This window comes from Uloborus diversus, chromosome 3 (assembly GCF_026930045.1).
Source record: "Uloborus diversus isolate 005 chromosome 3, Udiv.v.3.1, whole genome shotgun sequence".
NCBI classification, from domain to species: Eukaryota; Metazoa; Arthropoda; class Arachnida; order Araneae; family Uloboridae; genus Uloborus; species Uloborus diversus.
Window position 1 is genome coordinate 214552751 of NC_072733.1, and position 26298 is coordinate 214579048.

Below are 26298 nucleotides of genomic sequence, written 5' to 3' on the forward strand. Positions count from 1 at the left end.
CAGCTCTGAAAACAGGACAAGGAGTCATTGTTTTAAGCTATTTAAATCTCAGGCTAACATGGATATTGGGAAAAATTATTATTTTAGCAGGATAGTGGAACCTTGGAACAGAATGAGCAAGGGAGTAGATAGTTTTATGAGGGCCACTGATCTTCACTGGAAATTGTAAATTGACTAGAACCAGTCTAGCTGCGCCCAGAACCTGTTGCTGGTCGTCACTTTTGTATAACCACCGTTGTTTTTCCAGTTTTCGATAATTACATAGATAATATTTTGACTTGGACGGAATTGGAGTATTTTAATAATGGTTAAAGTTTCACTGATGGACTAGAGAGGTGAAAATTATAAATACAAGAACATTTGTGGCAAGGAGGGTAAAAAAAGATATTGAAAAACTTTTTTTTTCTGCCTCTATATATATATATATATATATATATATATATATATATATATATATATATATATATATATATATATATATTGAAATATTATTATCATTTACTTATTTTTCAGGCTTAAAACCAGAGTATTGGTCACACTCGTATAAGCCCAATGTTCGATAACATGCTCACGTGGTAAAACAAAATGTAAAACAAAAATCTTAGAAGAGTGATATATAAGTGAATACGGTGAAATATATACAGTGAATAATAACAGTAAAAGGGGGTCATATTCGAATTCAGGAGGTCAATTTTCATAAAATCAGCCGAAACAGTATCAGTAACAATCCTCATGAAGTGCAAAGCTATTTTTAGTTACTTAGCTGAAAACAAGGAAGTGTTATAGTTTAGATTAGTGAGGTAATACCGCTATATTCGGTTTTTACCTAAGTTTTTTATATGTTTTAGAAAAAATAAACAATTAGTGGTAACCAACGTTAGGTGCACTGTCAGGGATGGGTGCTTGTACCTTTATACATGCAGCAAATGAAATTACTTCTTCTTTTAAGATATTACAAATAATTGTATCGTAATATTATATACTAAAAACATCTAGAAGTTACAGTTATAAAGGATCAACGGAACGATTATTTTAAGCTTTACTGTATGGTATGAAAAGTTTCATTTTTGCATTTTGGTTTTTAACTTTCCTATATTTCAATAACAATTCGAAGTCAGTTAAACCATCTACGTTTTTTACGTTATCAGTTGGCATACACAATCTTATAAGAATGAGCAGTCCGAAACGAAGTTTTTACTGTTATAGCTACTGATAAATTCACCATATGTAGGAAATAACATGCCTGATTAATGAATATAATGTTACTTACTTTAATATATTAGTAGGATTTTAACAACCTCAATTCGACATTTCAAAATAACTTCCACATAGTAACTTTATATTTGTTTTATTTTACAATTGAGGCAGTGAGAAGCAAAGGGATGCAAGTGGGCATTTTCAAGTTTTAAATAAAACGCGTATAAAGATTACGCCCTAAGAAGGCTTTCATTGAATTTTTTTCTAAATTATGCTGTACAGAAGCACCTACCAGGACTACTAGTACCAGGACTACTTTTGCCCCAAGACAGAGGAGGGGTTCACCTACCATTTGTACTGGTTATCTCCAAATTTTTAATTTTGTCACTTTCATTTCTTTGCTTCTCACTAGCTCAATTGTCTGTATACAGCTTTGCGAACTTTTTTTCCAAAAATAAAGAGGGCCTTCTGGTTTTGTTTTGTTTTCTTAATTCGAATATGCTCTAAAACTTGAAGTGGCGCAAAGTAAACCGGAATGACTCAAAAATTCCCTGAATGACTATACCTGTTTTGCAGACATCTTTTCTTCTCTACACTAAAAAATGCAGAAAAATTTTACGGTAAGTAGTACTGTAAAATGTGGTGTTTTTAGTACAGAAAAATGTTACAGAGAATTTTACCAGAAAGATAAAGCAATTGCAGCGCTAATCGGTACCCCACATGACTTATGGAGCCATCATATAATTCTCCATTCCTGTCCTCCCCTAATCGGTATAGCGGTTTCAGAACCGGTCAGTGAATCAAAGGACACCAGGTTCAAACTCCACTGGCAACATGGATGTCAGTACTTTTTACCGTAAAATTTCAGGAAAAATTTGATTGATAGAATTTCAAACCAGCACACAACTCTGACTATATTATAGCTGTTGTCTTTTGAATAGGGGAGACCGGGGCAGGTTTTCCAACTTTTTTTGTTTTATTTTTTTTAGATTTTTTATTTAAACATTTTGTTAAGTTTTGATTACGCCCTGAATTCTTGTACTTTAGGCTTTGTATTAACATTACAAAAAATAAAAAATTAAAAAAACTTCAAATAAATAAATATATGTTTTTGTTACCTAGTCACGTTGGAAAACCAACCCCGTAGCCGGGGCACGTTTTCTAACACATAAAATTGGGTCGAGGCAAGAGTTTTCCAATTAGTTTAAATGGTCTATAATAAAGGTAAAATAAACATAGAGTGGAACGTAAAAGTTATATTCTAATTCATTAGTAAGTACAATGGGTACATTCTTAATAATTTATTACATTAAAATGTAATATAACAACAATCAAAGTTTTAGTCAGAGTTATCTTCCATATCACTGTGACAGTTAATGCAAACAAAAAACAAAGAGTCTTCTTTTTTGACGCACGCTACGTGAGCCCATTTCTTACAACGAATACACTGGATCCACTTTTGTTTTGGCTTTGAGTTAGAAAAGGTGTCAAAGCAATATAGGCAAACTCAGTCTTCATCTTCTTTCTCACTTGATACATTAGCATATTTAGTTTTATTTTTCTTAAGACGGTGAAATGTTTTCTTCTCCCGTTTTTCATCAACATTTCAACTGCAGGAACTCGTGCTGACGGTACATCAACTTGCGGCATTTGGGTTGTAGAAACTCCGACTTGAGGGCCATCAGCTTCAGGCACTTCGGCTTGTGGTAATTCTGTTTGAGGCACTTCGGCTTGTGGTAATTCGGTTTGAGGCACTTCGGCTTGTGGTAATTCGGTTTGAGGCACTTCGGCTTGTGGTAATTCGGTTTGAGGCACTTCAGGGTGTGGAACTTCGGCCTGAGACACTTCGGCTTGTATAAATTCGGCCTGAGACACTTCGACTTAAGGTACTTCAGTTGGAGCCAACTGAATATTAATGAATCTTTGGCGGTAGTTATTTAATGTTCTCGTATTTATATATAAAGTCTATAGAAGCTTTCCTAACACTACATCCATTTCTTATTGCTGCAAGCGCTGCATTTATTTGCGCTTGCGTGTAGTTCCCTCGGTCTGACTTCTTGCGGTAATTGCGCATCATTTTCAGTCCATTTGATATATCACATTGGAGAATGAATTTCAGTTTCAGATATGACTTGATACTATATAAAAAAAATCAGATCAAGGATTAAATAGTTATTCAAAATTTAATTTTAAATATTTATACGTAATTGTCGTTTTATGCAGTAATTATAAACTGTATTGGCTAAAAATATAAAGTTAAACGGTAAAAAAAAACAACGTAAAAAACATTCATGGAGATCCCGGGACACATTTTCCAATTAGAAAATGTGCCCCGTATTGAATTGGAATGCGTGCCCCAACGCCATATTTGATTTTTTTTCGTAACATTTAACTATGAAAATGAAAACTATTTGCCAAAGCAATCACGCCATCGGAACCGTAATGATATACAGCTTAAAGTTAGGTCCTGAGAATGAAACAAAAATAGTATCATATATGTTTTTTTTAAATGAAAAGTAAATGCTTGCAAAGTTACTTACCAGAAGAAAAACCGCAAAAGTTGACGTCTCATCAAGACAAAGCCAGCTGGTGAACTGAGGATCACGTGGAAAGCGTGCGCAGTGCTACAGTTTCGCACTGATCGGTAAGCGACGCTACCTAGCGAGAAACACATAAACTATGACGCGTTGGAATACGTGCCCCTATAGAATATCTGCCCCGGTCTCCCCTATGGTCTATCGCGCACTAAGCTGCAAAACAACTAGAGAGCTGACTCCCATACAAAGCAAATTACAGTTTACGATCTTTTGCGAAGAATACGTACAAGTAAAGATTTCGACCAACATGGCGAAACATCGATTCTAAATCCCCCCCCCCCCCAAAAAAAAAAACCACAAAAGATTTTTATTTTATTTATTTATTTTTTTTTTCTTTTTTGCTCTTTTTCCTCCCTTTTTTCCCCTTTCGATTTTTTCAACAGGAGGTTTCACGAAATGAAGAACATTTTTACTGCCTTGGGTGTGAAAATCTATCATCGCTCTTTCAATTGGCTAAAGCTGTAATGTATTTTAAATAAGTCTTTTTAAGAAAGAAAAAGAGTATCTTTCACATAGAAAAGAAACGTAGTTGATATAAAAACAAAAACAAAAAACTTTTCTCGACGGTTAGTCGTTTTGTTTTAGTTAATGTGAAATACTAATAAACTTTCTAACGGGAACTTTGGACATGCAAGTTTTTTTTTATTATTATTATTTAAGCTTACATATAGGAGCAAAGAATCAGTATGTTACAACATAAAAGTAACAAATGTTATGAAATGAAAAGTGTGGTTACAAGAAAACGTATCTAACAGATTAAATATAATTAATATCATTTTATCCCCTTTGTAGAGTAGTATTGCTTTAATTAAATATCAGTGATCAGACATATGAAAAAGAAAAGTGAACTATCAAACTGCAGAGAAGAAACTTCTTAATCAAGAAAGATTAATCCCCCAAAAGCAGAAGCTAAGAAGAATAAAATGCTCAATATAAAGATGTTCCAATGAATGTTGAAGTAACGTGAAACACATTTTCAAAACTTTTTTTCTTTTGTGCTCCCTAAATTCTTCGATGGAGTATGAAAAAATGACTTGGATTTGATGAAGTTACACAAGCTTTAAATGATTAGGGCTAGCAGCGTAGACCCTAGAACGAAAGGGTTGAATGACTGAAAATTTTTTGCAAAGAGCAGTTTTCTCAAAAATGTCGCAAAATGTTCAAAAGGGCCAATTTTCAACCTCACGACCGCATAAACAATACTTGTAACGAAAATTAAAAAACAAACCTGCAACGTGTTTTAAAAAGGTGAGTGATGTTATTCATATATGCTTTCTGTCTCTACAGCTTTAGAGTGAATTGGACTCTATTAATCCTTGAAAACAATATGTTTGTAAATGGAAATCTTGCTCCTACAATCTGAAATGAACAAACTAAAAATATCTTCCTAGCTAATTGCAAAAGCTAACTTGCATTGCCTAGCTAACTGCAAAAAGAAGATGATTCACTATACAATCCTTCACACGTCATTGATGTGATTGAAAATGTATAGTAACCATAAATACATGTTTAACACTTACAAAGATTTACTATATATATGGGAGAATCCATGTCAATTCAACCAAGGGGTAACCTTGTTGATCTCAGATTTTTTTTTTCAATTGAACATTATGTTGAAATTCATAAAAAGAAAGTAATAAATATGTGTTTTTTGGTTTTGCCCCCAAAAAAGGTGCCCCCGTGATGATATAGGCCACCAAAGATGGCGGCCCAGTCATCATTTCTCACTTGCGAATTTCGACAAAATCTTAAAAGTACATTATCTCAGGAAAGTTGCAACGTATTTTGTTGCGGTTTGATTAATTTAAAAGGTTATTTTTTCTTGTTAAAAATAGATTGCTCGTTTGGAAGAGTGCCACAACACGAAATTTTTCATTTTCTTTTTTTTTCGCTTAAAGGGCTTCAAATGACGTTATCTTCTTCGGAAAAAATGACAGATTTTTTGTTCTAATATTAACCACTTGAGAGCGCAGCAAATTTACTTTTCTTACAGCAAATTTCCTGAAGAGTTGAACTTCAAACGCTTTTCCTGTAAAATTTCATTTCTACGTACTGTGGCAGTCTTCTTCCAAATGAGGGATTTCGGGTTTCTTTCCACAATCTTTTGAAAAAAAAAAATATTTTTCAAAAATGCTAGTTGTAAGATTTTTTTAATGTTTATAAGTACAGTAAAACCTGTAAAGTTGACCACCTTTGTAAGTTGACCACCTGTCTATGTTGACCGCTTTTGTCAGGAACGGAATTAGTCCTATCTCATATAATGAAGGAAAACCTCTGTAACATGACCACCTCTCTATCTTGACCACCTGTCTATCTTAACCACTAATGAACACCAAGTTTGGTTTGGAGTATTGTAAAAAACCCTGTGTAAGTTGACCACTTGGTTTATTTTTTAAAATTTTATTTATCAAATTATTTTTTTATTATTATTATTATTATTTTAAGCTTTCCAAGAATATTTATGATACCAGACCAGCATTTTACCAACTAAATGAAACAGCAGCATAACTAAACCTTCTTTTGAGTTTAACCACATGGGAAAACTATTAAGAACCCTTTTATTCTCCAAACTTGTTTTTCTTCTGTTGTTAAGCGAAAAATTTGTAATTTTTGATTAGCTATAAATTTTTAGGAACTATTAATATAAAATGAGTAACTTTTCATAAACAATAAGGCTTTTTTTTTGATCAATTTACTGAAATTTTAAATTTGCACGACACATTATACATCATTCTGGGGAAATAATCTCTAAAAATATTTGAATAACATCTTAAATTATTGTTTCAAAGTAATACTAAACAATGAAAGTGAGTTAAACAGAAATAGTAGGTGTCAATTGCAAGAATTACAAAAAGTGTCATGGTGCAAGAATTCCAAAAAAAAAAATCATTACCCCCTTTATAAGTTGACCACCTGTCTAAGTTAACCACCAAAGTACTGCACCGCAAGCACTCGATTCCCTTAAAAGGAGAGCTTCCACTTTTTCCTTTAACAGGTTTTAGAGACATTTGAAAAAATAATGGTTTTTAAGGAGACCTGAAAATTTTAGTTACATAACGAAATTTTCATTTTTGAGTCGCCATTTATTCAGGATATTGAATTTAGTGAGAACAAGATGACACGGCGCTAAACGATTCTTTTGGCGTTACGCTGAAAGGCTACGCGGGAGAATGCAGCGAATCTGTTTAAAACTGCGTTCTTGCTTTCATAAATATTAAAATTCTTGGATAAAGACTCAAAATGAAAATTTTGATTTAGAACTAAATTAAACGGTTCACTTACTGCTAAATCAGATTTTGAATTTTCAGGTCTATCTTTACGAAAAGAGTTCCTTAAAACCCCTCATTTTTTCAAATGTCTCTAAAACCTGTTAAACGAAAAAGTGGAAGCTCTCCGTTTCACGGAATGTAGTGCTCAGTAGTACTTTTACACAGTAAAAAAAAATGAAAATGTTTAAAATTGGCATAAGAAAAAAATTATTTATTATTTTTTTTCAACAAATGAGTAATCCTTTAGCTGTGAAAATAGTTTAAATATAATCTACAATAAATGTGAGATATAAAATTTTCTAATTCTAACAAGTAGCCTCTGTTACCCTATGCAACCTTTGTTACGGAGAAGTAATTCATTGCTGAAAATGATGCATGATGGATATCAAGCCATCACGCAATCAATAATGTATTATTCGGATTTGATGCATAAAAGTATTTACCAACAGAGATTAATGAATGATTCTATGTATTTCATAAAATATTTGTGTACGTGACAAGATAATTATTCAACACTTTTCCCGTTTCTCTAATTTGATGTGCAGCCGGTCTATTTCCATTCTGATGATTCTATTATTTCATTTCAGTTCCGCCCAAGGAGGCCATTATTATGGACGAGTATGGCCAGCATCTACATGGTATAATTGGACCCTACAACGAGGGTTTTCCCCTGGCGCTTGCTTGTGAAGGCGAAGGCGGTATGTAAGCTTTTTTTCTTTGAGCAATCACATTGCTTATTGTTCTCCCTTGACCGTTTTTGGTGTCCTATGATTTTATTTTCCCCCCGCCTCCCTCTGCAACATCACCGACGGCCGGCCTTGCGATGCTGCTCCTCTAGCGAAAACCGTCTCCAGGTTGCGTCACTTACCTACACACACACGTATACATACACATGAGCCTGCACACATACACACACACGCCTGCACACATACACACACAAATACCCACACACACACGCCTGCACACAGACACAAACACTCACGCAAACATACATATACACACACACCCATACAATTATGCCTGCACACAGACACAAACACACACGCATACATACACACACACAAACACACACACACAAACACACGCTCATGCCTGGACACAAACACACACGCCTACATACACATACACACTCGTGATTGCGAAAAATGTAATTTGAATTCGAGATGTCAAAATTCAAATTAATTATATATATTTTTTTTTTAATTTTTTGTTCAATTATCCTCGAAATAGGTATTTAGGAAGGAACTTAAAGCGTTTTAAACGACTGAAAATGGTTTGAGAAACGAGAAAAAAAAAATCATTCCAAATAACTGTTCATATTACACTGCAGTTATGGCTAAGATAAATATATATGAATAATAAACATTTTCGATGATAGCGATATGGGCTGTTTATTCGAAGAAAATAGTCGTTTTATTCAACTTGAAAAACACTTAATTAAAACTGACTCCTCTGTAAATAAAATTAATTTCACTAACTTCTACTTTAATTTTCCAATCTTCATTACCATCTCTTTTATTTCATTTCCGGTAGAAAAAAAATTCCTCTTTTTTATGGAAGCAATGGGGCACTTTTTTCCCTTCACATTACAATGACATTCATAGATTATTCATTAGAGGCATTTTCGCTCTTCAACAAATATTTTGCGTTTTTTACTCAAGTGAAAAGAAAAACATTTACACATTTGCAATTCAAAGGAACTACATTAATTAATAGACGGTCGAAAGGTAAACTGAAACGTTTTATATTAAGAGACAACGCAACTAAGACCTTAGGCAATTCTCCACATTTGTGTCTTTGAAGAAGCTATTTTCGTTTTTTTTCCATTTCAAATTGCTTTAACTTTTTCTTCGTATCGTTTTTTTCCCTGCATGTTAAGGATTCAGTCAGGCTTGTCTTGGTGCAAAAATCCTATGAATTTTAATGCTGAATTTTGATCATTATCGTTTTTCAGAACTGAACGTGTATATATATATATATATACACAAATACAGTTGACTTCTTATTTAACGACGTTCTATTTAACGACTTTCTCTATTTAAGGACGAATTTTTGTGGTCCCTTAAAAGTCGTTAGACAGTCAACTGTATATATATATATATATATATATTAGGCGTACACAAAACGTTTTAAAGTTAAAATGCAAGTACTACTTGAAATCAGTAAACTATTTTCAGCTATTGATTCCTGATGAATAAGAGGGTGAAAGTTTTATTGTGAAAACTAATAAAATATATATAAACTGGATGGAAGATTGGTAAGAATTCGTCACTTTAGGTGTCCCTCATACACATAGAGTTTCATATTGTTTTAAGTTGAAAGCCATTTTGAGATGAGAAATTCATCATGGAGAATCAAATGTATCTTTACGTTACTTCCATGCACTACATTTAGTGCATTAAGCACGTGAATTATAATGATTCAAAATAGTTTAACAAACAAATGTCTGTCTGGCCCGATTTTCACGGCCTCCGGCAACTTCGGTATTAAAGACAAATTGCGAAGTTAAGAGTAAAATGAAATACTAGAGACAGTACTTTAAAAGTTGAAACTTTTTATTTACATATAATACGGAAGTTATACACCCTAGTAAGTTTTACAGTCCTTCAATATAGTGACTAGCATTGCGTACACATCGTTTTCAGCAATGTGGAAGTCGTAGGCTACCTACAGTAGCGCCTGTTCTGCTGATAGTTTGAATGGAGTGGTCTACTGCCATAAGAGTATTTGGAATAGTTCTTGAGCTAAGACATCAAAGTAGTTCCTTCATCTTCGAAATTAAGTCAAAGTCATAAAGACCTCAGCCCTTGTTACTGAATCAATTCCTAAGACGAAGGAACTACTTCGTGACACTAGATTGAGGCTCTACGACTTCCACTTTGTTCTACGACTTCCACATTGTTGAAAATGGGTCTTAAATAGCTGCCACCGTCCTAGCTATTTGCAATAGTTCCAACCCTTGTAAATATGGGGCGCTTATGGTCTATTTTGACAAAATAAATTGGCTATGAAGAGTAAGGGACATTTTCTCTAGAAAGCAGCAATTTGAAAGCTTCGTAATCATTTATAAAGGGTTTGGATGTGGTGTTAAATTTAACAGGAACTTTCCCTCAAGCCGCATGAATGTCGATTGCGGAGAAAGGCTAGAAACCCACTTAACTGCTGTTTGTGAAGAGAGTTATTGATGCAAGTGGTATTTCTCAGCAACATAATGTCTCCTTAGCGTTGGAAATACTCCTGGGAATGTTCTTTGGTTGTTGGTGTCAGGTCATTTTCAGTGAAAGGAAATAAAAACAAGTACAGTGTTCGCCGTCTCTTTTGACAAGATTCGTGCGTAAGAGTAGGAAGAGGCCAGAAGTACTTTTTACCAAAAAGTCATAAAGGGGTGGCACATTAGCAGCGCATCAGTAGGCTTCGGCCATGGTGGAAATCTCAAACCGAGTTTTTAGCCAGGCAGAATCAAATCTACTGATAGCTTAATCTATCAACTGAAATTCAAAAAACTCAATATCATTCGTAAAGAGAATTTGTGATCCAAGCTGGATTTTCTAAGAGGAACGCGCTACCTTTCAAGTTAACTACTACAGAGATATATTTTTAGACAATGGGATGCATTTCATAAAATGTGTTCTTAATTTCAAACCTCCAATAATATGTTGGGTATTGGGTCGTGAGCGGAAAACCCTCTTTGTTTAAATTTCATTTTATTACATGTCATATTACAATTTTTTAAAGGGGGACGCTTACACGGACGAAATCCTTTCACTATATCAAAGTAGCATCAAATATGAACACTTTCTTACCTGACTGCCTCAGTATAAACAACTTTAGCCAATACGAGTCTTTGTGGTTGCTCAGTATAAAAGTTTATCTTGATATAAGTACTTGGAGATGGTGAGTTCCAGTTCTGGCTTCGCTCTTTATATAGTTTCCTTCTTTGTGCTGTAAATTTTTCGTGTACTGTCTGCGTGTATTCTATAAGTAAGTCATGCTTAAAGTAAGTCAAATTCCGAGATCTTTGATAACGAAGAACACAGCCAATCGAAATATGTAAGCTACACGGCACCTCCAGAAAATTTGAAAATGCTCGTTCCGTTTAGCATTATTACCATACACGACCTGAAGTGGATTACCATAAAGCAGAGCCTGATTACGGATCAAAAATAGCGTATTTTTAAACATTTTTCAATTCGTAAAGAAGAAAATGTCACAAATTTTGAGATCCGAGTTGAAGAACCTCAGTTTTTGTAGTTGAAGGCCCTCTTAGACGAAGTTCATTTTCTATCAGACTCAACTACCCAAAACTGTTTTGCGAGTCCTTGATAGGATATCTTCCCCAGAACCCTGTTTCAATCTTCTTTTAAACGAATACAATAACTAGTGTTGAAGTGGTTAATTAAGCTCAATATTAGTGCTAACTAAATGAGTAAATCATTATCCAGAGTGCTTTCATTTTAATAATTTAGCAACCTGCCAGCGTCTTTATGATAGCGTGAATGGGATTTGTGCATTCCAGGCAATCCCTCCCCGGCGGTACGTTGGTGGCGTGACGCTGAACTGCTAGACGACTCGTTTTATATTACCCCTCAAGGCTTCGCACGCAACGAGTTACTTTTGCCAAGTCTTCGTCGTACTGATTTACTCTCTCGACTTACCTGCCAAGTCTCCAACTCTAACCTCTCTGCTCCGGTGACTAGCTCCGTTGTGATCGACATGAACCGTAAGTATGCTTCCACCTTCTACATTTAGGGTGTTTCAGAAAGGACTCCTCTACTTTCAAATGACATTACAGAAAAACACTGAGTGATAGAAATGTTAAACAATGCGTCAGACAGACATGTTGGGAATTTTTTAATTCCCAGGATTTCATAAATGATTGAAAGATTAGACATTAGAGGCAACAGTAGATTACGAATGTTGTGAAATTGACCAAGTATCGTAGCAAAAAGTTCGATATGGTCACGTTTTACAGCAGTATTGGGACGCATCTGAAGAGTGAGGTGACTTCAAACTTTACCCTTCAGCTGCATCGTGTTGCTGCTGTGAAAGGTGGACATATTGAGTCCATTGCAATGATATTTAACCTCTGTTCAATAAACGCACTTTTATACACTATTTAAAAACATTTGTGAGTATAGCACTCTCCAATATTGACTTCAGCATCTCTCAAAATCCAATCTTTAAACCATTTTGGAGAACCGGTGTATAAAGCATTTCAGACTATTTTTTCCTGATGAGGTTACACTTTATTGGAACTAATCCATTTACAGACCTAGTGCAATACCCTGAAATGACATCTATTCTCTCACGTGGCACCCCTATCGGTGGATAACCGTTACCACGAGTATTTGACGCCAAGTTGGAAGTCCATCAGATGGAAGCACCTGGGCTCTTCTTGATGCAAAATTGCACTAGGGTTTTAATCTTGCCGAAGGCATCTCAAAGACAGACGGAATACCCAAGGTAGCTTTTACATGCCGCATAATCATACGGCATGGGCGCTGATTTTCTGCGTCTGAAAAATCCACCGACTACCCACTGCAACGGGACACAGCCATCTTAACACAAGGCCTGCGCGCTCATTCAACATGGCCGCCCGTGAAGGCGGTTTGTTTACATCTCATAATAGCTCTACCGTGAATAAAAATTTAGATTTTTTTATGATCCATTAAAAAAGCAGTTGGGTTTTACATGAAATACTCCGATACATCTCTCAATTAAAAATTTTTATCGTTCGAGTTTTAATATTGAGACAAATAGTTCTTAAATAGCAAACTAAATTAAAATTCATGCACGACACATTAAATATTATATTCGCAATAAATATAGATAATGAATAAAAATGAAAATTTATTTTAAAGGGTAAAAAGAAAATACACTTCAACTTTAAATTCTAATGCAAAAGAAAGTACGAAATAAATTTTGCTTACTGTAAATTGTTAAATGATTTAAGATAAACAGGAAGTGTATATTTCTTATTCATAAACTAATAAATATTTTGCATTTTTCACACGAATGATTTACAGTAGTAATTGATTTCCTTTGATAAAAATGCAGACAAATGAAAAAAAAAAAAAAATGCGATGGAATTCAAAAAAAAAAAAAAAACAATATTTAGCCATATTTCTAACTGTTATTAACAAAAGAAACAGTATACATTTTTGAGAGAAAAATCACTACATTACCCAATAATAATTACAAAACATCTGAACAATTAAAACGTATTCACACATTAGGAATAAATATTACTTTGCTATTGATACTAGAGTTGTGAGATGAAATACAATATTGCATCCGCAACAAAGTCCACTACACTGTTTGAACTAACGGGGTTTTCCCGCTCATCGCCTGCTTGAGGTCACGTGACATCGATTGCGCAATACAGCTGTGAACGGGACCACAGCGTGGAAAATTAGCGCTTTACCACCACACCATCCAGCTGACAAGTTTGTTCAACTTACCACTTGTTTCACATCTGTATCTCTTTTGCTTTGTTGTTACGTCATTTCAGAAAAGGGGAGTCCTTTTTGAAGCACTTATGAATCAACATTTACTATTTACTTTAACCTCGAACTCTATACAATCTTTCGAACGAGTACATAATGCGAGTCATTCCCAAACTGATTTTGACCATGTCCGACATCTAATATGCCAATGCCCCTGTTAAGAGATATTTCATGTTACTCAAAACACTAATGATTTTCAACCTTAAAGCCTTACTTACAAGTAACCCTACCCTATGAATCACCAGTTGGAATAAAACTTTGCACATCGATAGAACACTTAAAAATATTGAACTCGTTTTTTTTTCGGTAACAGACACCTTTAACGGGGGGAAATTTGCTCCTAAACATTGGATAACTTGGATATAAAGGGGACAATATATTTTTCTGCTTTAAATTTTAATTACAAAAATTCAAATAATAATTGAAAATTTGAAAAACTAAATTAAGTTGAATGTTTCTGGATTTTTCTGAAAATATTATTTATAGGGGTAAAAACCATCCTTTTGAGCAAGTGAATGTCACATAAATCATATTCTTAACATCACCATTTCCGATTTCAATAAAATTAGGCTAGAAGGACACATATGACAAGATAAGTAATCCTGCCAATTTTTCGATTTCTATTTCGAAAATTGTTCTAAATATAGGCTTGTAAAAAAACTCAAAATATGCGAAGAAAAGAAAAAGTGTGATCTCACAAACGGGGGGGGGGGGGGGACTGTAACTTCTTTCCTAATTATAGCAGAAAAAGAATGTAAAAGATATTGTGAAGCTCAAAAACAGATTTTTATTGATATGTAACATGATTTTCTTATAATAGTTTTATGTTCCGGGGTCATTCACCGTCATGGGAAAATATTGCGAAGGATGGTTTACCCCCTCTTAATAGTATTTTCAGAAAAATTCTGAAACACGTCAACTTTAGTTTTAACAAATTTTCAATCATTATTTGAATTTTTGTAATCAAAATTTTAAATAACCCTTTAATACCCCAATTGTTCAATATTTAAGGGTAAATTTCGCTCCGTTAAAGGTAAGTTGCCTCCGTCGCCGATAAATTAAAAAAGAAAAAAACGCGGGTTCAATATTTTTAAGTGTTTGATCGATGTGCAAAGTTTTATTCCAATCGGTGATTCACACTTGGGTAGGGTTACTTGTTAGTTTAACCTTACTGTGGTAACGCGTATCTGAAAGAATCTGAGTTACGTCACACAACGTCTGGCTTTAGCTATATTCCCCCCACCTAGACCTAATTTTATCATCCTTGGAATTTTTCCAGCTTCAGTAGAAGTCTGCACATCAACTGTATGTATCTGAGAGATACGATCGGCTGTTTATGTAAGTTTTTGCGGCATTCAAATTTTCCATTTATTTTATTTCTTTAAGCTGAACTACTATAAGTTTTAAAAGAAACGGCTATAGAAATACGTTTAGACGGTGCTCCACTGTAATAGAAAATTCCTATAAAACATAGGAAATCGAATGTAACAAGTACTTAAAGAGTCACGCACAGATACACTGCTCCTATGTATTTAACACTAAACTCAACTGTACGTTACCTCAAATTGCATGAAATCATAATCCAAAATTAATAGATTTACGAAGTTCAGCTGCCAGATGTGCCAAACATTTATATAAAGCGAGAATATTGCAGCTGACAGATGCGTGCCACTTGCCATGTCGGTATAGACACCGTGCCCCGGACGTTTAAAATCAGTTTTTCTTACAAACTTTGCAGATTAAAAAGAGAAAAAAGGAGTGGTGATGCAAAAAAGGAAATCACTGAAAGGGTTCTCGGATTGCCCTCTGAAATTATCATACCCCTGGTGGAGTATGTGTTCCATGTTGGGAAACACTGCTCTTTTCAAAATGCTAAATAAAAGAGGACTCGAGATTGAAGAAAAATTTCCGAATAACAGACCTTCGTATGTTCAATACAGTACTCCGTCACTGAGTGGCGTCCGATGTAAAGCCCTAGATCTTAGCCTGAGTCTTGGGGCTAATGGCGTCCGCCATCTTGGGGCTAAACGATGCTTTCCTCTATGTCTGCTACGGCGAAGTAGTGTGTTTTGCTTCTTGAATGTGGTGTCTCTTGATTGTGAATTAACATGGAGTTAATAAGAACTCGCAATTAAGAAGCAAAACATGATATTTCACCATAACAGACATAGAAGAAAGCATCGTTTAGCCCCAAGATGGCGGACGTGTCGCTACTTAAGCTACGATTCAGTGCTTTAGTCTGATGTTGAAAGTGATTAATTATATTTTCATCTAAGCGCTGAACAAATGATTTGATGAAATTTGACAATTTCAATAAAAAAAAAAAACATTTTCCTCATTATGGGTCTAACCGAATTAAAATTTTTCGTTAAAGAGTGGACATTTCATTGTTTATTTCTCTTGTACATTTCAAATTATTAGTGTTTCCTAAGCTTAAATATTTTTATGAGTTCATAATAAACGCTAGAAATATTCCTACTTCAGCATATAATCAGGGATTAAAACGAAGTTCCTACAAATATGGTTGAAAATACTTCGTAGAAAAGACACGAAAAATGTATCACACCAGAATAAAAAAATTTCAGGCTGAAAAAAAAGGGTGAAAGTAAAACTTAATACCACGTTTAGAGGTTTAGATCCAGGACGTGTTACTTTTAATTTGAAATATATATATATTATGAAATGTTTTTTGGTAGTCGAATCAGTACTCGAACTAAAGGATTAGCATATTTCTTTCAGTTCTTAACAGATAAATATAATCAATTTCCATAAATTAATTCTTGTATTCACTATAACGTTTTAGTTGTCACAAACTATTATGTTCTACTATTATGCTGTTAAGCATATTAATGTGGTCAGTAATTTGGCTACGTATGTAGTAATACCATCTTCGTTGAGATATTCGATCAGTCAACAAACATTTTGTCTGAAAAAGCATACTCAACTCGTTTTTTAAGAAAAAATAACATTTTGCTTTTTCACGCACTGAAAAAAGAAAATTTCAGTGTTTACTTTGTAAGTGGGGTAAACGTGAGTAATGGACTGTTCGATACCTTAAAAATTGTGATATGCAACACAAGTTACACCAAGAATGTTGCTCTATTTCATCTGGTTTGGGATTATTTTCATTTGTGGTGAAAAGAGTTTTTTAAATCTTCCTTTTCAGTATGTCAACAGCGCTGCCATTAGTAGTTTATTGCTCTGGAAATATTAAGTAAATAAAGTATTATACAGTAAATATGATTAAAGGTTTAAAGAAATGTTAAAGAACAAAAAGTATACTAACCTTTATTTCGCTGTCAATTTAATTAAACTAGTTTTTATGCACAGAAGCTGAAATTATTATTGAATTTCAGCTTCTGTGCATAAAGATTATGCGGAAGTTAAAATATTTGAAATTTTCTAGGTAATAAATGAGTACCTGAGATGCTCCCTCCACAACGCATTTTTTATCTGAATGTAACTTTAGATAACTTATACATTACGTTTTATTAAAATGGTTAGTATACGTATTTGCAATACACCATACCGCTAACTGTCTACAGCAAGCTACTCGCTGCTTAAGTAACTTCAAAATGTATCGATTCTAAATTCATAAAAGCTTTTGCAATCAAAGTTTTTAACTTTTCAATATCTTCACACCAGTTACCCCGGTTTGACCCTTATACTTTAAGGGTATAAAAACAATTGTTGATTACTTACTGCAGCACATTTTAATGCGTTTTGTCTTACCTTAAATAATAACTTGCATTATATGATAACTTAATTTAGTTAACTGAAGCGATTTCGACACCTATCGAAAATCTATTCCCAAATACAAGTATCGAAATTCTTCACCGTTCAAGTTCTCCGACTCTCTTTTGATGATAAAAAAACTTGTTCAATTACTATTTATTGTATCTCAGTGATTTTGAGAGTTTAATTTATCTCACAACGACTCCATTCACGGGTACTCCATCCTCATTATTTCCAAAAAGAGGAGATCGTTCGATAGTGCTTCGAGGAGTAAAATCCGAAACATTCAAGCCCTTCTCAATGTATAAATCCGCGCCAATTTGAGCGTAGTCTTGAACAGCGACATTTGAATCCAAAATGTGCCAGTAGAGCATTAAGTCCTTTTCGTTTTCTACGGACGCGGTATCGAGTATCACTTCTCTCCTGCTTAAAAATTCCACCTTTTCAAAACATTTCCGGGCACTTCCGGTTCCGCTTTTAAGAGCCAACTTGATCCAAGAAATTTCAGATAAAAATTCGTATAACTCTTCACTAGGTTTAAGGTAGAATATCTGAGACGAAATATTTTTGCGAAGAACTTTTTGCAAAATTAGCAAATGAAGAAGAAAATTTATTAGAAGTTGAATAAGTAATACTGTGTATGTTTTCGTATTTATTAGAAAAAATTCTGCTTCATGCTCATAATAAGGCATTATGTATTTATTTATTTATTAACATATATATTTATTTTTCAGCCGCTCAATTTGAGTCTTTTGGATTTTGTTTTTCGGGGACTCTGTTTATTTTGCTTATTCACGCTCAGGCAAAAGTCTTTGAGATCAAGCCTCATGTGAGTCTCTTAGAAGTCATTTCAGATAAGTTTAGGATAAAAATGAAAGTACAAATGCTCGTTTATTATTTCGGAATCATTATTTTGATCATATGTATATGTTTCTCATTTTTACGTTATGCTTTTCGAGATAAGCAACAATTCTACTTAATTTGTTGAAGTACACAAAAGAAAAAAACATAAACCAACAAACGAACAACATATGCTTCTCAGATGCCTAAGTATCTCTGAAAAAAAAAAGACTTTTTGTATTTTAAGTATCTTGTGTTGCACATAAAAGTTTACCTTTATGCGATAAGTAAAAATCATGAATGAACGTTCAAATTTCAACTATTAAGAGATAGCAACACAAATTTTAGACATAATCAAGAGTAACAATCAACGGCTTTTTCAGCGGAGGGAAAAGGGAAAGAAAAAGAAAAGGATTAGTTGAATAAAGTAGGGGATAAAGTAGTACCTAAGTAAAGTAGTACCTAAATGGAATAAAGTATAGGAGAATGCGGGGCAAAGTGAAATGGTGAAATATTTAGTCTGCTTTCAGCACTACCTATCTAGTAATACAGGGTGTCCGAGAAAGATCCGTACAATTTCAAAAAATTATTTAAAAAAAAACCAATAGGGTTACAGCGAAACTAATTAGTACATTAGATAGAATAACTCAAAAAGTTTTTTTTCCTATAACTTAAGTTATTACCTTAGGAAATTTCTACATGAGACCATTTCGTAGCACGAACAATATCAAGACGATAATCCAATTCCATCCACGACCGTTTCAGCATGCTAACATTAACAGTAGCTATAGCTGTTTGGATGTTTTGTTTTGTTGTGTTTGCGCATCGGATTTTGTTTCGATATACCACGCAACACATTGAGCTTTCTTCACGCGATCCGCCATTGAAATAACTAAAATGCCTTAATATTCCTTTGCGTGACAAGTAGCGCCATATATGGTCAGAAACATACTGCAGAAAAAAACTTTGAGTTATTCTATCTAATGTACTAATTAGTTTTGCTGTAACTCTATTGTTTATTTTTCAATAAATTTTTGAAGTTGTACGGATCTTTCTCGGACACCCTGTATTTTTACTATGGAGTAACACATGTCGTCTATTCCAGTAAAGAAACAATTACTACCTCTGAAAATCGAAGAATATGAAAATACGAGCAGTTTAAAAAAAAAAATGATACTCATGCTGTAATATTTTGATTTCAGTCAATAACTATTTTTGTTATAATTAAATCATAAAGTTATTTTTATTAGCATTTTAAATAGCGGGGCAAAGTGGATGGGTCGAAGTGAAATAAATTTATTTCCTTTACTTATTCAATCATTTACTAAATCACTTACGGATTCATTTATTAATTAGTTCATTTGCATTCCTTCAGTTAGTAATTTACTTGTTTATTCATTCATTTACTTACTTTCTTATTCATCAGTATTTCAGACCTCATTTACTTCTCTCATACATTAAATTTAGTTATTTATTGAACCGTTTATTGTTTTATTTCCTTTTAATTTTTTATTCATTATTTTATTTACCCATTTACTTGATCAAACATATCTTTACGATTCGAATAGAAAATATTTAATTAGAAAAATATCGTATTTTTCACTCTGCCCCATGAAAAGAAGAGTGAAAACATTCCATTTTTTTGGAAGTACAAATTTATTGCCAAAAATATAAAAATAATGTTTCAAGGCACGTTTTATTATAAAATATAGTGTTCTTTCTTTATATATTGTAATTTTCAGAACAAAATTCCGATTCGTTCATTATGAAAAAAGTAAGTTATCTTAACGATTTCACTTTGCCCCACATTCTAATACATCCGACAAGAGAGTCTGTATTTTGAATTTGCGCAATTTTATTAAATCTGCAATTCGTAATAAAATTTGAAAATTTATATTGTTTTGTGATTTATAAAGATGTCCGACAAAATAATCTGCAGTTTCTTCAGTAAGTTACCGCCCTATAGCCAGGGTTAAGGCAGAAATACTTGAAATACACCGTCAGCTCAGTCATTCCAGCTGAGGACTGCAGTTTCTTGCTTATTAGCACTCATATCTGCCCGGCATATAAGTGATTGAGCTGGAGGCGGAAAACCTCTTGCTTCCTTAAGAGGTTTTCCACCTCCAGCTTAATCACTTCCTATGTCGGGCTGATGAGTGCTAATAAGCACGAAACTGCCATCCTCGGCTGGAATGACTGAGCTGGAGGTGTATTTCAAGTACTCTGCAGTTCTTAACTGTTTCATTTCATTTAATCTGCTACTTGTGAATTTTTAACTTTGTTTCTTGGTCTCACCAGTGATTGTATGCTTTCAGTGAAGCCGACTGAGGTGCAAATCACAAGCCTATTCCGGCCACTGTCTTTGGGTCGGCCGACAGAGATCGTGTGCATGGCAAGAGGGGCACGACCCCCGGCTCAAATCTCGTGGTGGTTGGATGGCGAGAAGCTCATTTCTCGGGTCACCGAAAGCAGCTCTCGAGACGAGAATCTGACCGTGAGCAGCCTTCTATTCAGTCCGGGGAAGCACGACAACCAACGGAATCTTTCTTGCAGGGGGGATAATCCGCAGATTCCAGATAGCGTGCTCGAAGACTCGTGGCTTCTCGATATCCATTGTAAGTAAACCTTCTTATGTTATGGTAGAAAGCAATGGAATTTACCGTAAATGCGAACAATCAATATACAAATCGCAATTACATGAAATACACCCCGCCAGTTCAGTCATTCCAGCCAAGGACTGCAGTTTCGTGCTTATTGGCACTCATCAGCCCGGCATAGGAAGTGACTGAGCTGGCGGTGGAAAACTTTCTCTACATCTTTTTTCAATTAAAAGTTATCTAAACTTTTTCCTCAATTACAGAACAACTTTAAAATTTTCTTCAAATTCTGTATCGTTGATTTATAGGTCTCTTTAAAAAGATGGCCAGATGGAAAATATTTCCTTTGTATCAATGGAAAAAAAATCAGGAATTCCGTAAATTTTTAAAAAAAATCTCAGAGATATTTTAAAATATTCTGCAAATTAGCAAAAAATCATCTTCCTCAGAGAAATCTAGTGTTGGACTATATCAGCAATGGAAGAGTAGAGGATCTTTGTCAGGTAGTGTTACGCAATCCAAACAAGTTCACGTTATAAGCACTTGTCAATAATCATTGAAATTTTTTTTTGTCTTTTTAATGTCAAAAGAGATGCAAAATATGGCGATTAGAAATGTGTTGGAAACTGTTCTTCTTATTTTTATTCTTAATATTTGTATATTTTCCATAAAAGGTTTTTTTTTTCCTGTCAAGTCTGAAACGGAACTTTTTGCACAATTCTTTTCCTAAGTGAACAACTTTTTAACAAGTTACGATTGATAAAAATCAATTTTTATTCTTTGACTTCCCATTATTAACTGTTCTGAAACGTTGTTGGCTTTAAAGGACTTTAAGCTCAAAACTTTAAACTTTAAGCTCTAAACTAACTTTAAGCTCAAAAGGACTTTAAAGTTATGGAAAACTTGGATTTGAAGTCAATTTTCTGCAAAACATGCTCAACTTTTTTTATACTTTTTTGAGCATAGTAAGAAAAGGATTTAATCATACTACAAAAAAAAAAAAAAAAAAAATGATGCATTTATTTTTTAGTACTCCGTAGATATGACTAATTAAATTTCCCAATAGAAAAAGCTTTAAAACTGGTTTTAGATGAAGAGTACTCGACTGTTACTAGAGTACTTTCTGTTTTTTATACTAAAAAAGGAAAGTATTAACTTGAAATGGATACCTTATTCAGTTTAATTATTTGAAAAGTAAAGAAACTAGAGAGATTTTTCTACATTCATACCAAAAAGGTAACTCCGAAAAGTAATCAAAAATCGAATTTTTGAAAAATATCTCTTAAGCTTAACTTTCATTCAAATAATTTTATAAACTAATTTGAGATTAGTTTCTCACAGATATCTATTCGTAAAAAAATTACGGACAAAAGCTGAGACATGACGGCACATGGCATTTGGCGATTTGACGAGAAATGACGCCAAAGGGAAATAAAAGAATGCAGATGCGTTTTATGATATAATATTGTTCCAGTAACTAAATCAAGTACAGGTGTCCCTCGTATAACACGGTACTTCTACAACACGGTTTCGATATAACACGGTACACTACTTGAATTTAATGCTTCATGGTTTTGATATAACACGAAAGTTGTGTTTAAAAAGGGTGGAATTTTTCATTTTTTGTGCCATACATTCTGGAAATGGTTGATAACTCTAATAAGTTTTTACTTCGTTTTTATGAAGCTTGGTTTCGATATAACACGGTACACATCCCTTGATTTACATTATTTCTAAGTCTCTTATAACACGGTTTCGATAAAACACGATACATCTTATAACCTGATTTTTCTCATGCACATACATAATTAGTATTCAAAATAAGTAAAAATGTTATTTTAAAAAAAGTCTCGTATAACACGGTTTCGATATACCACGGAACACGGTTTCGATATATCACGGAACACGGTTTCGATATAACACGATACATATTATAACCTGATTTTTCTCATGCACATACATAATTAGTATTCAAAATAAGTAAAAATGTTATTTTTTTAAAAATGTCTTGTATAACACGGTTTCGATACTACACGGGTCAAATTAACCGTGTTATACGAGGGACGCCTGTACTTTGTTAGTTTGACTTACCCCGAAGATACTAGCTCTAATGAATGATGCAATGTTTCATTGATTTCCAAAAGATTTATGTGATAAAATATTTTTTAGTTCCTCCTCAATTAACGGTCAAGGTGGATAAGAAAATTCCTGTAGTTGAAGGGACGTCGATCAGCTTTACATGTGTGGTACAGGCAAATCCGGCCGTAGCGGAGCATGAGTGGCTAAAAGATGGTAATCAGCTTGTGGAGAACATTCAAAACCAAACTCTCATTATTACAGACGTACAACCAGAGCACAAAGGATCGTACCAGTGCGCTGCCATCAACAACGAAGGAAGGACGATTAGTTCTGCCCTCGAGCTCAAAGTCCATTGTACGTTTTAAATCTCACTTAACTTTTGTTTATTCTATGGAAACTCATGTAAAAAAAAGTTGATCGCTGTAGTTTAATGCTATACAGGGTGTTCCGTTTTAACGTGCAAGACCTCTATTTACGCAACCGTTAGTCCTAAATATATACTTCCAATTGCAAAAATGTTCAAATTCAGATAAAGAGTTAAGATATTGAAAGTTTGAAGCAAAAATAAAAAAGAGTCCAAAAATACAAAATTCAACTTTTTATACGGGCCCCAGGTCCCCTAACTTATATTTATAAAAATAATATCTATTGAAAGATATTGCTAGGTAACACAAAATATTTGACATTTGTGCGACCAAAATTCAAGGAGATATTCAAGTTCTAAGTTTTAAGGAACCATATAGAAGATGAGATTCGAACTTATCGCCCTTTCAGAAGAAAGACAGGTTGTCAAAGTAAAAAAACAAAGTATTAATATTTTTCATTGCTAATCAAAAATAAAAGCAAATGTTATGCCATGATACGCAAAAGCACACTAAAAAACCGCAGTCAATTTGAAAAACCACTCTTTATGCACACACTAATTTTAAACCCTTATTAAGCGCTATATTTTCCCCCAAAAGGTGTTATTGATGGCGAGTGTAAAGCGGTTGTAAGTCACAAAACGCTGCGCTTCGTATCTTGGTGAATATTAGTCGCACTAATGTCTAAACTTTTTGTGTTGGAAATATTTTACAGTGGAGATTATTTCCCTGAGTATAAGTTAGAGGGCCAAGGGCCCCGTATGAAAAGTTACATTTTGTATTTTTTGACTAATTTTTATTTTTGCTTCAAATTTCAATATCTTAACCCTGCATATGACTTTGAACATTTTTGCAATTGGAAGTATAAATCTAGGACTAACGATTGCGATATTAGAGGTTGTGGAAAACGCCTAAGAACTGAACTGAACTGAGTAGTTAAGTTTCTATAAATTAGCCGAACTCGCGCACCTCGTAGCAGTTGCAGTTATCAGTCCTTCACATTTCGCGCGAGTTTGTTACAGAAATCTTCATGTTGTGTTTAGTAACTAACAAGTTTTATTTGCAACTAACATTGTAGTTTATGTGTTATAATTAAATTGTTCTCCGTTAAAAATTCAAGTGTTTGTCCAAGTTGCTTTTGTCACAATTTCTACACGAAAAAAAAATAGAAGGAATATCTGAAGACCATAGTTCAAATGATTTCATTGCCCCGCGACTTTTGGAAGCGTTGAAGAGGTTAAATGTATAGTAAGAATTTTTGAATCTAGAAACTTACTTTGACGCACAACATGGCATCCCTGCCGGGACTGCAGTGAAGTTGTGATTTATATTTTAAGTAAATAACTTTGTTTAAATGTCTGAAACAAATGAAGATATTCCATTTAAAATGTTAAAAACAGGTGTAGAAAAATTGCGTAAAAAGCGTGCTGTTATGCGAGCTGCTGTTACGCGAGCAGTGAGCAAGCTAGAAACAGAACTGGCAAAGAGTGAGGTGGATGCAAACATCTTGGAAGAACTTTAAGAAGTATTAACTTTAAAATTTGATATGCTAAGCTCTGTAGATAGCCAATTAGAAGATAATTTTGAACCGGACGAACTCGAAAAAGAAATTGAAATTTCGGAAGAATATCGCGAGAAAGTGACTGTTTGGAAATTTCGAGCTACTAAACGAATTAATGAAATGCGTCAGAATTCGTTGGAAGTGAGTCGCATCAGCGAAAATTATAATAGAAGCTTTGAAACACCCAGCAACAATACTATACGCGTTAAACTGCCAAAATTGACTATCGCGAAGTTTTACGGAGATGTGAGCCAATGGTTAACATTCTGGAACAGTTTCGAATCTGCGATACATAAGAATGAACTTTTGAATAATGTTGACAAATTCTACTACCTAAAGGCGTATTTAGGTGGAACTGCCATGAACACAATTGAGGGATTTCCAATTACAGCTGAAAACTATGAAAACGCGATAAAAGCATTGAAGGACAGATATGCTGAAACTGATTTATTAATTAGTGCTCATATGAATAAAATCATCAATATGCAACCTCTTAGAGACTCTAATGATGTTCGTGCATTTCGAAGATTTTATGACAACTGTACAGCGCAAATACGGTGTTTAGAAGCATTAGGTTTGTCATCGGAAAATTATACTACTGTATTATGCCCCCTGCTATTAAAAATCCTTCCTGCGGATTTAGTTTTAGAATATAGCAAATTAGAAAGTAATACCCATTCAAATCTGACAAACTTACTTGATTTTCTGTCAAAATCTTTGATGTCGCGAGAAAGAGCAATGCATATTATGTCAGTTAACATAAATCAAATTTCCCCCAGCGAGATTTTCCCGTCACATAGGCAAAACACTGTCGAAAACCGTGTTAGAAATGATTCAAGGAAGAAAAGGAAACAAATCGCTACCGCGTCTGAACTGATTTCTACCGAAGAGATAGAAAAACCCAGAAAAATTAAATGCGTATTTTGCGATTCATTTACCCATTTTAGTTCTGAATGTGAATCCGCTAGTAATTTGTCACTGGAAGAACGGAAAAATATCCTGATGAAAAAGGGAGCGTGTTTCAAGTGCTTAGAAATGGGAAGCATATTTCTCGGTTTTGTAAAGCAAACGTAAATTGTAAATATTGTAAGGGAAAACATTCTTCTTTAATGTGTTTTACTAAATATAAGCCGAAACTTAACGTAGATAAGAATGTCCCTTCTGAAAATTCCGTCCTCTCAAACCAATCTTCGTCGCATGAAGTTTATTTGCAAACTTTAATTGTGCGCATTCGAAATCAAGGTTTAGAACATTTACTGCGCGTAATTGTCGATTCAGGGTCACAAAAAAGTTACATTTCTGAATTTGCTGCAAATAAAATGGGGTTAAAGAGTTCGGGAACTGAAATTGTTAAGCATGGACTTTTTGGAGGGATAGAAACTACAGAACAGCATAATCGTTATTCTGTGAAATTGAGTAGTCTTGATCGGAAGCATAGTTTTAAAGTTGAAGTAATGAATCAGAAGAAAATTTGCGCGTTTATTCCGAAGGCTAAGACAGGTCAGTGTATTAAAATTTTGAAGCGGGCTGGTATATTTTTGAGCGATATATCGCC

General features: G+C 34.0%; 1 protein-coding gene across 2 annotated transcripts in view; it reads left to right on the forward strand.

Annotated features, from left to right (window-relative positions):
* LOC129218580 (hemicentin-2-like) overlaps window positions 1-26298 on the forward strand; it is a 180907-nt gene that overhangs the window by 126240 nt on the left and 28369 nt on the right. For both annotated transcript variants that reach the window (XM_054852892.1, XM_054852893.1), the window contains 4 exons: window positions 7651-7761; window positions 11580-11783; window positions 20460-20759; window positions 22911-23174. In XM_054852892.1, coding sequence (XP_054708867.1) covers window positions 7651-7761; window positions 11580-11783; window positions 20460-20759; window positions 22911-23174 — 879 coding nt within the window. The remainder of the gene's footprint in view (window positions 1-7650; window positions 7762-11579; window positions 11784-20459; window positions 20760-22910; window positions 23175-26298) is intronic.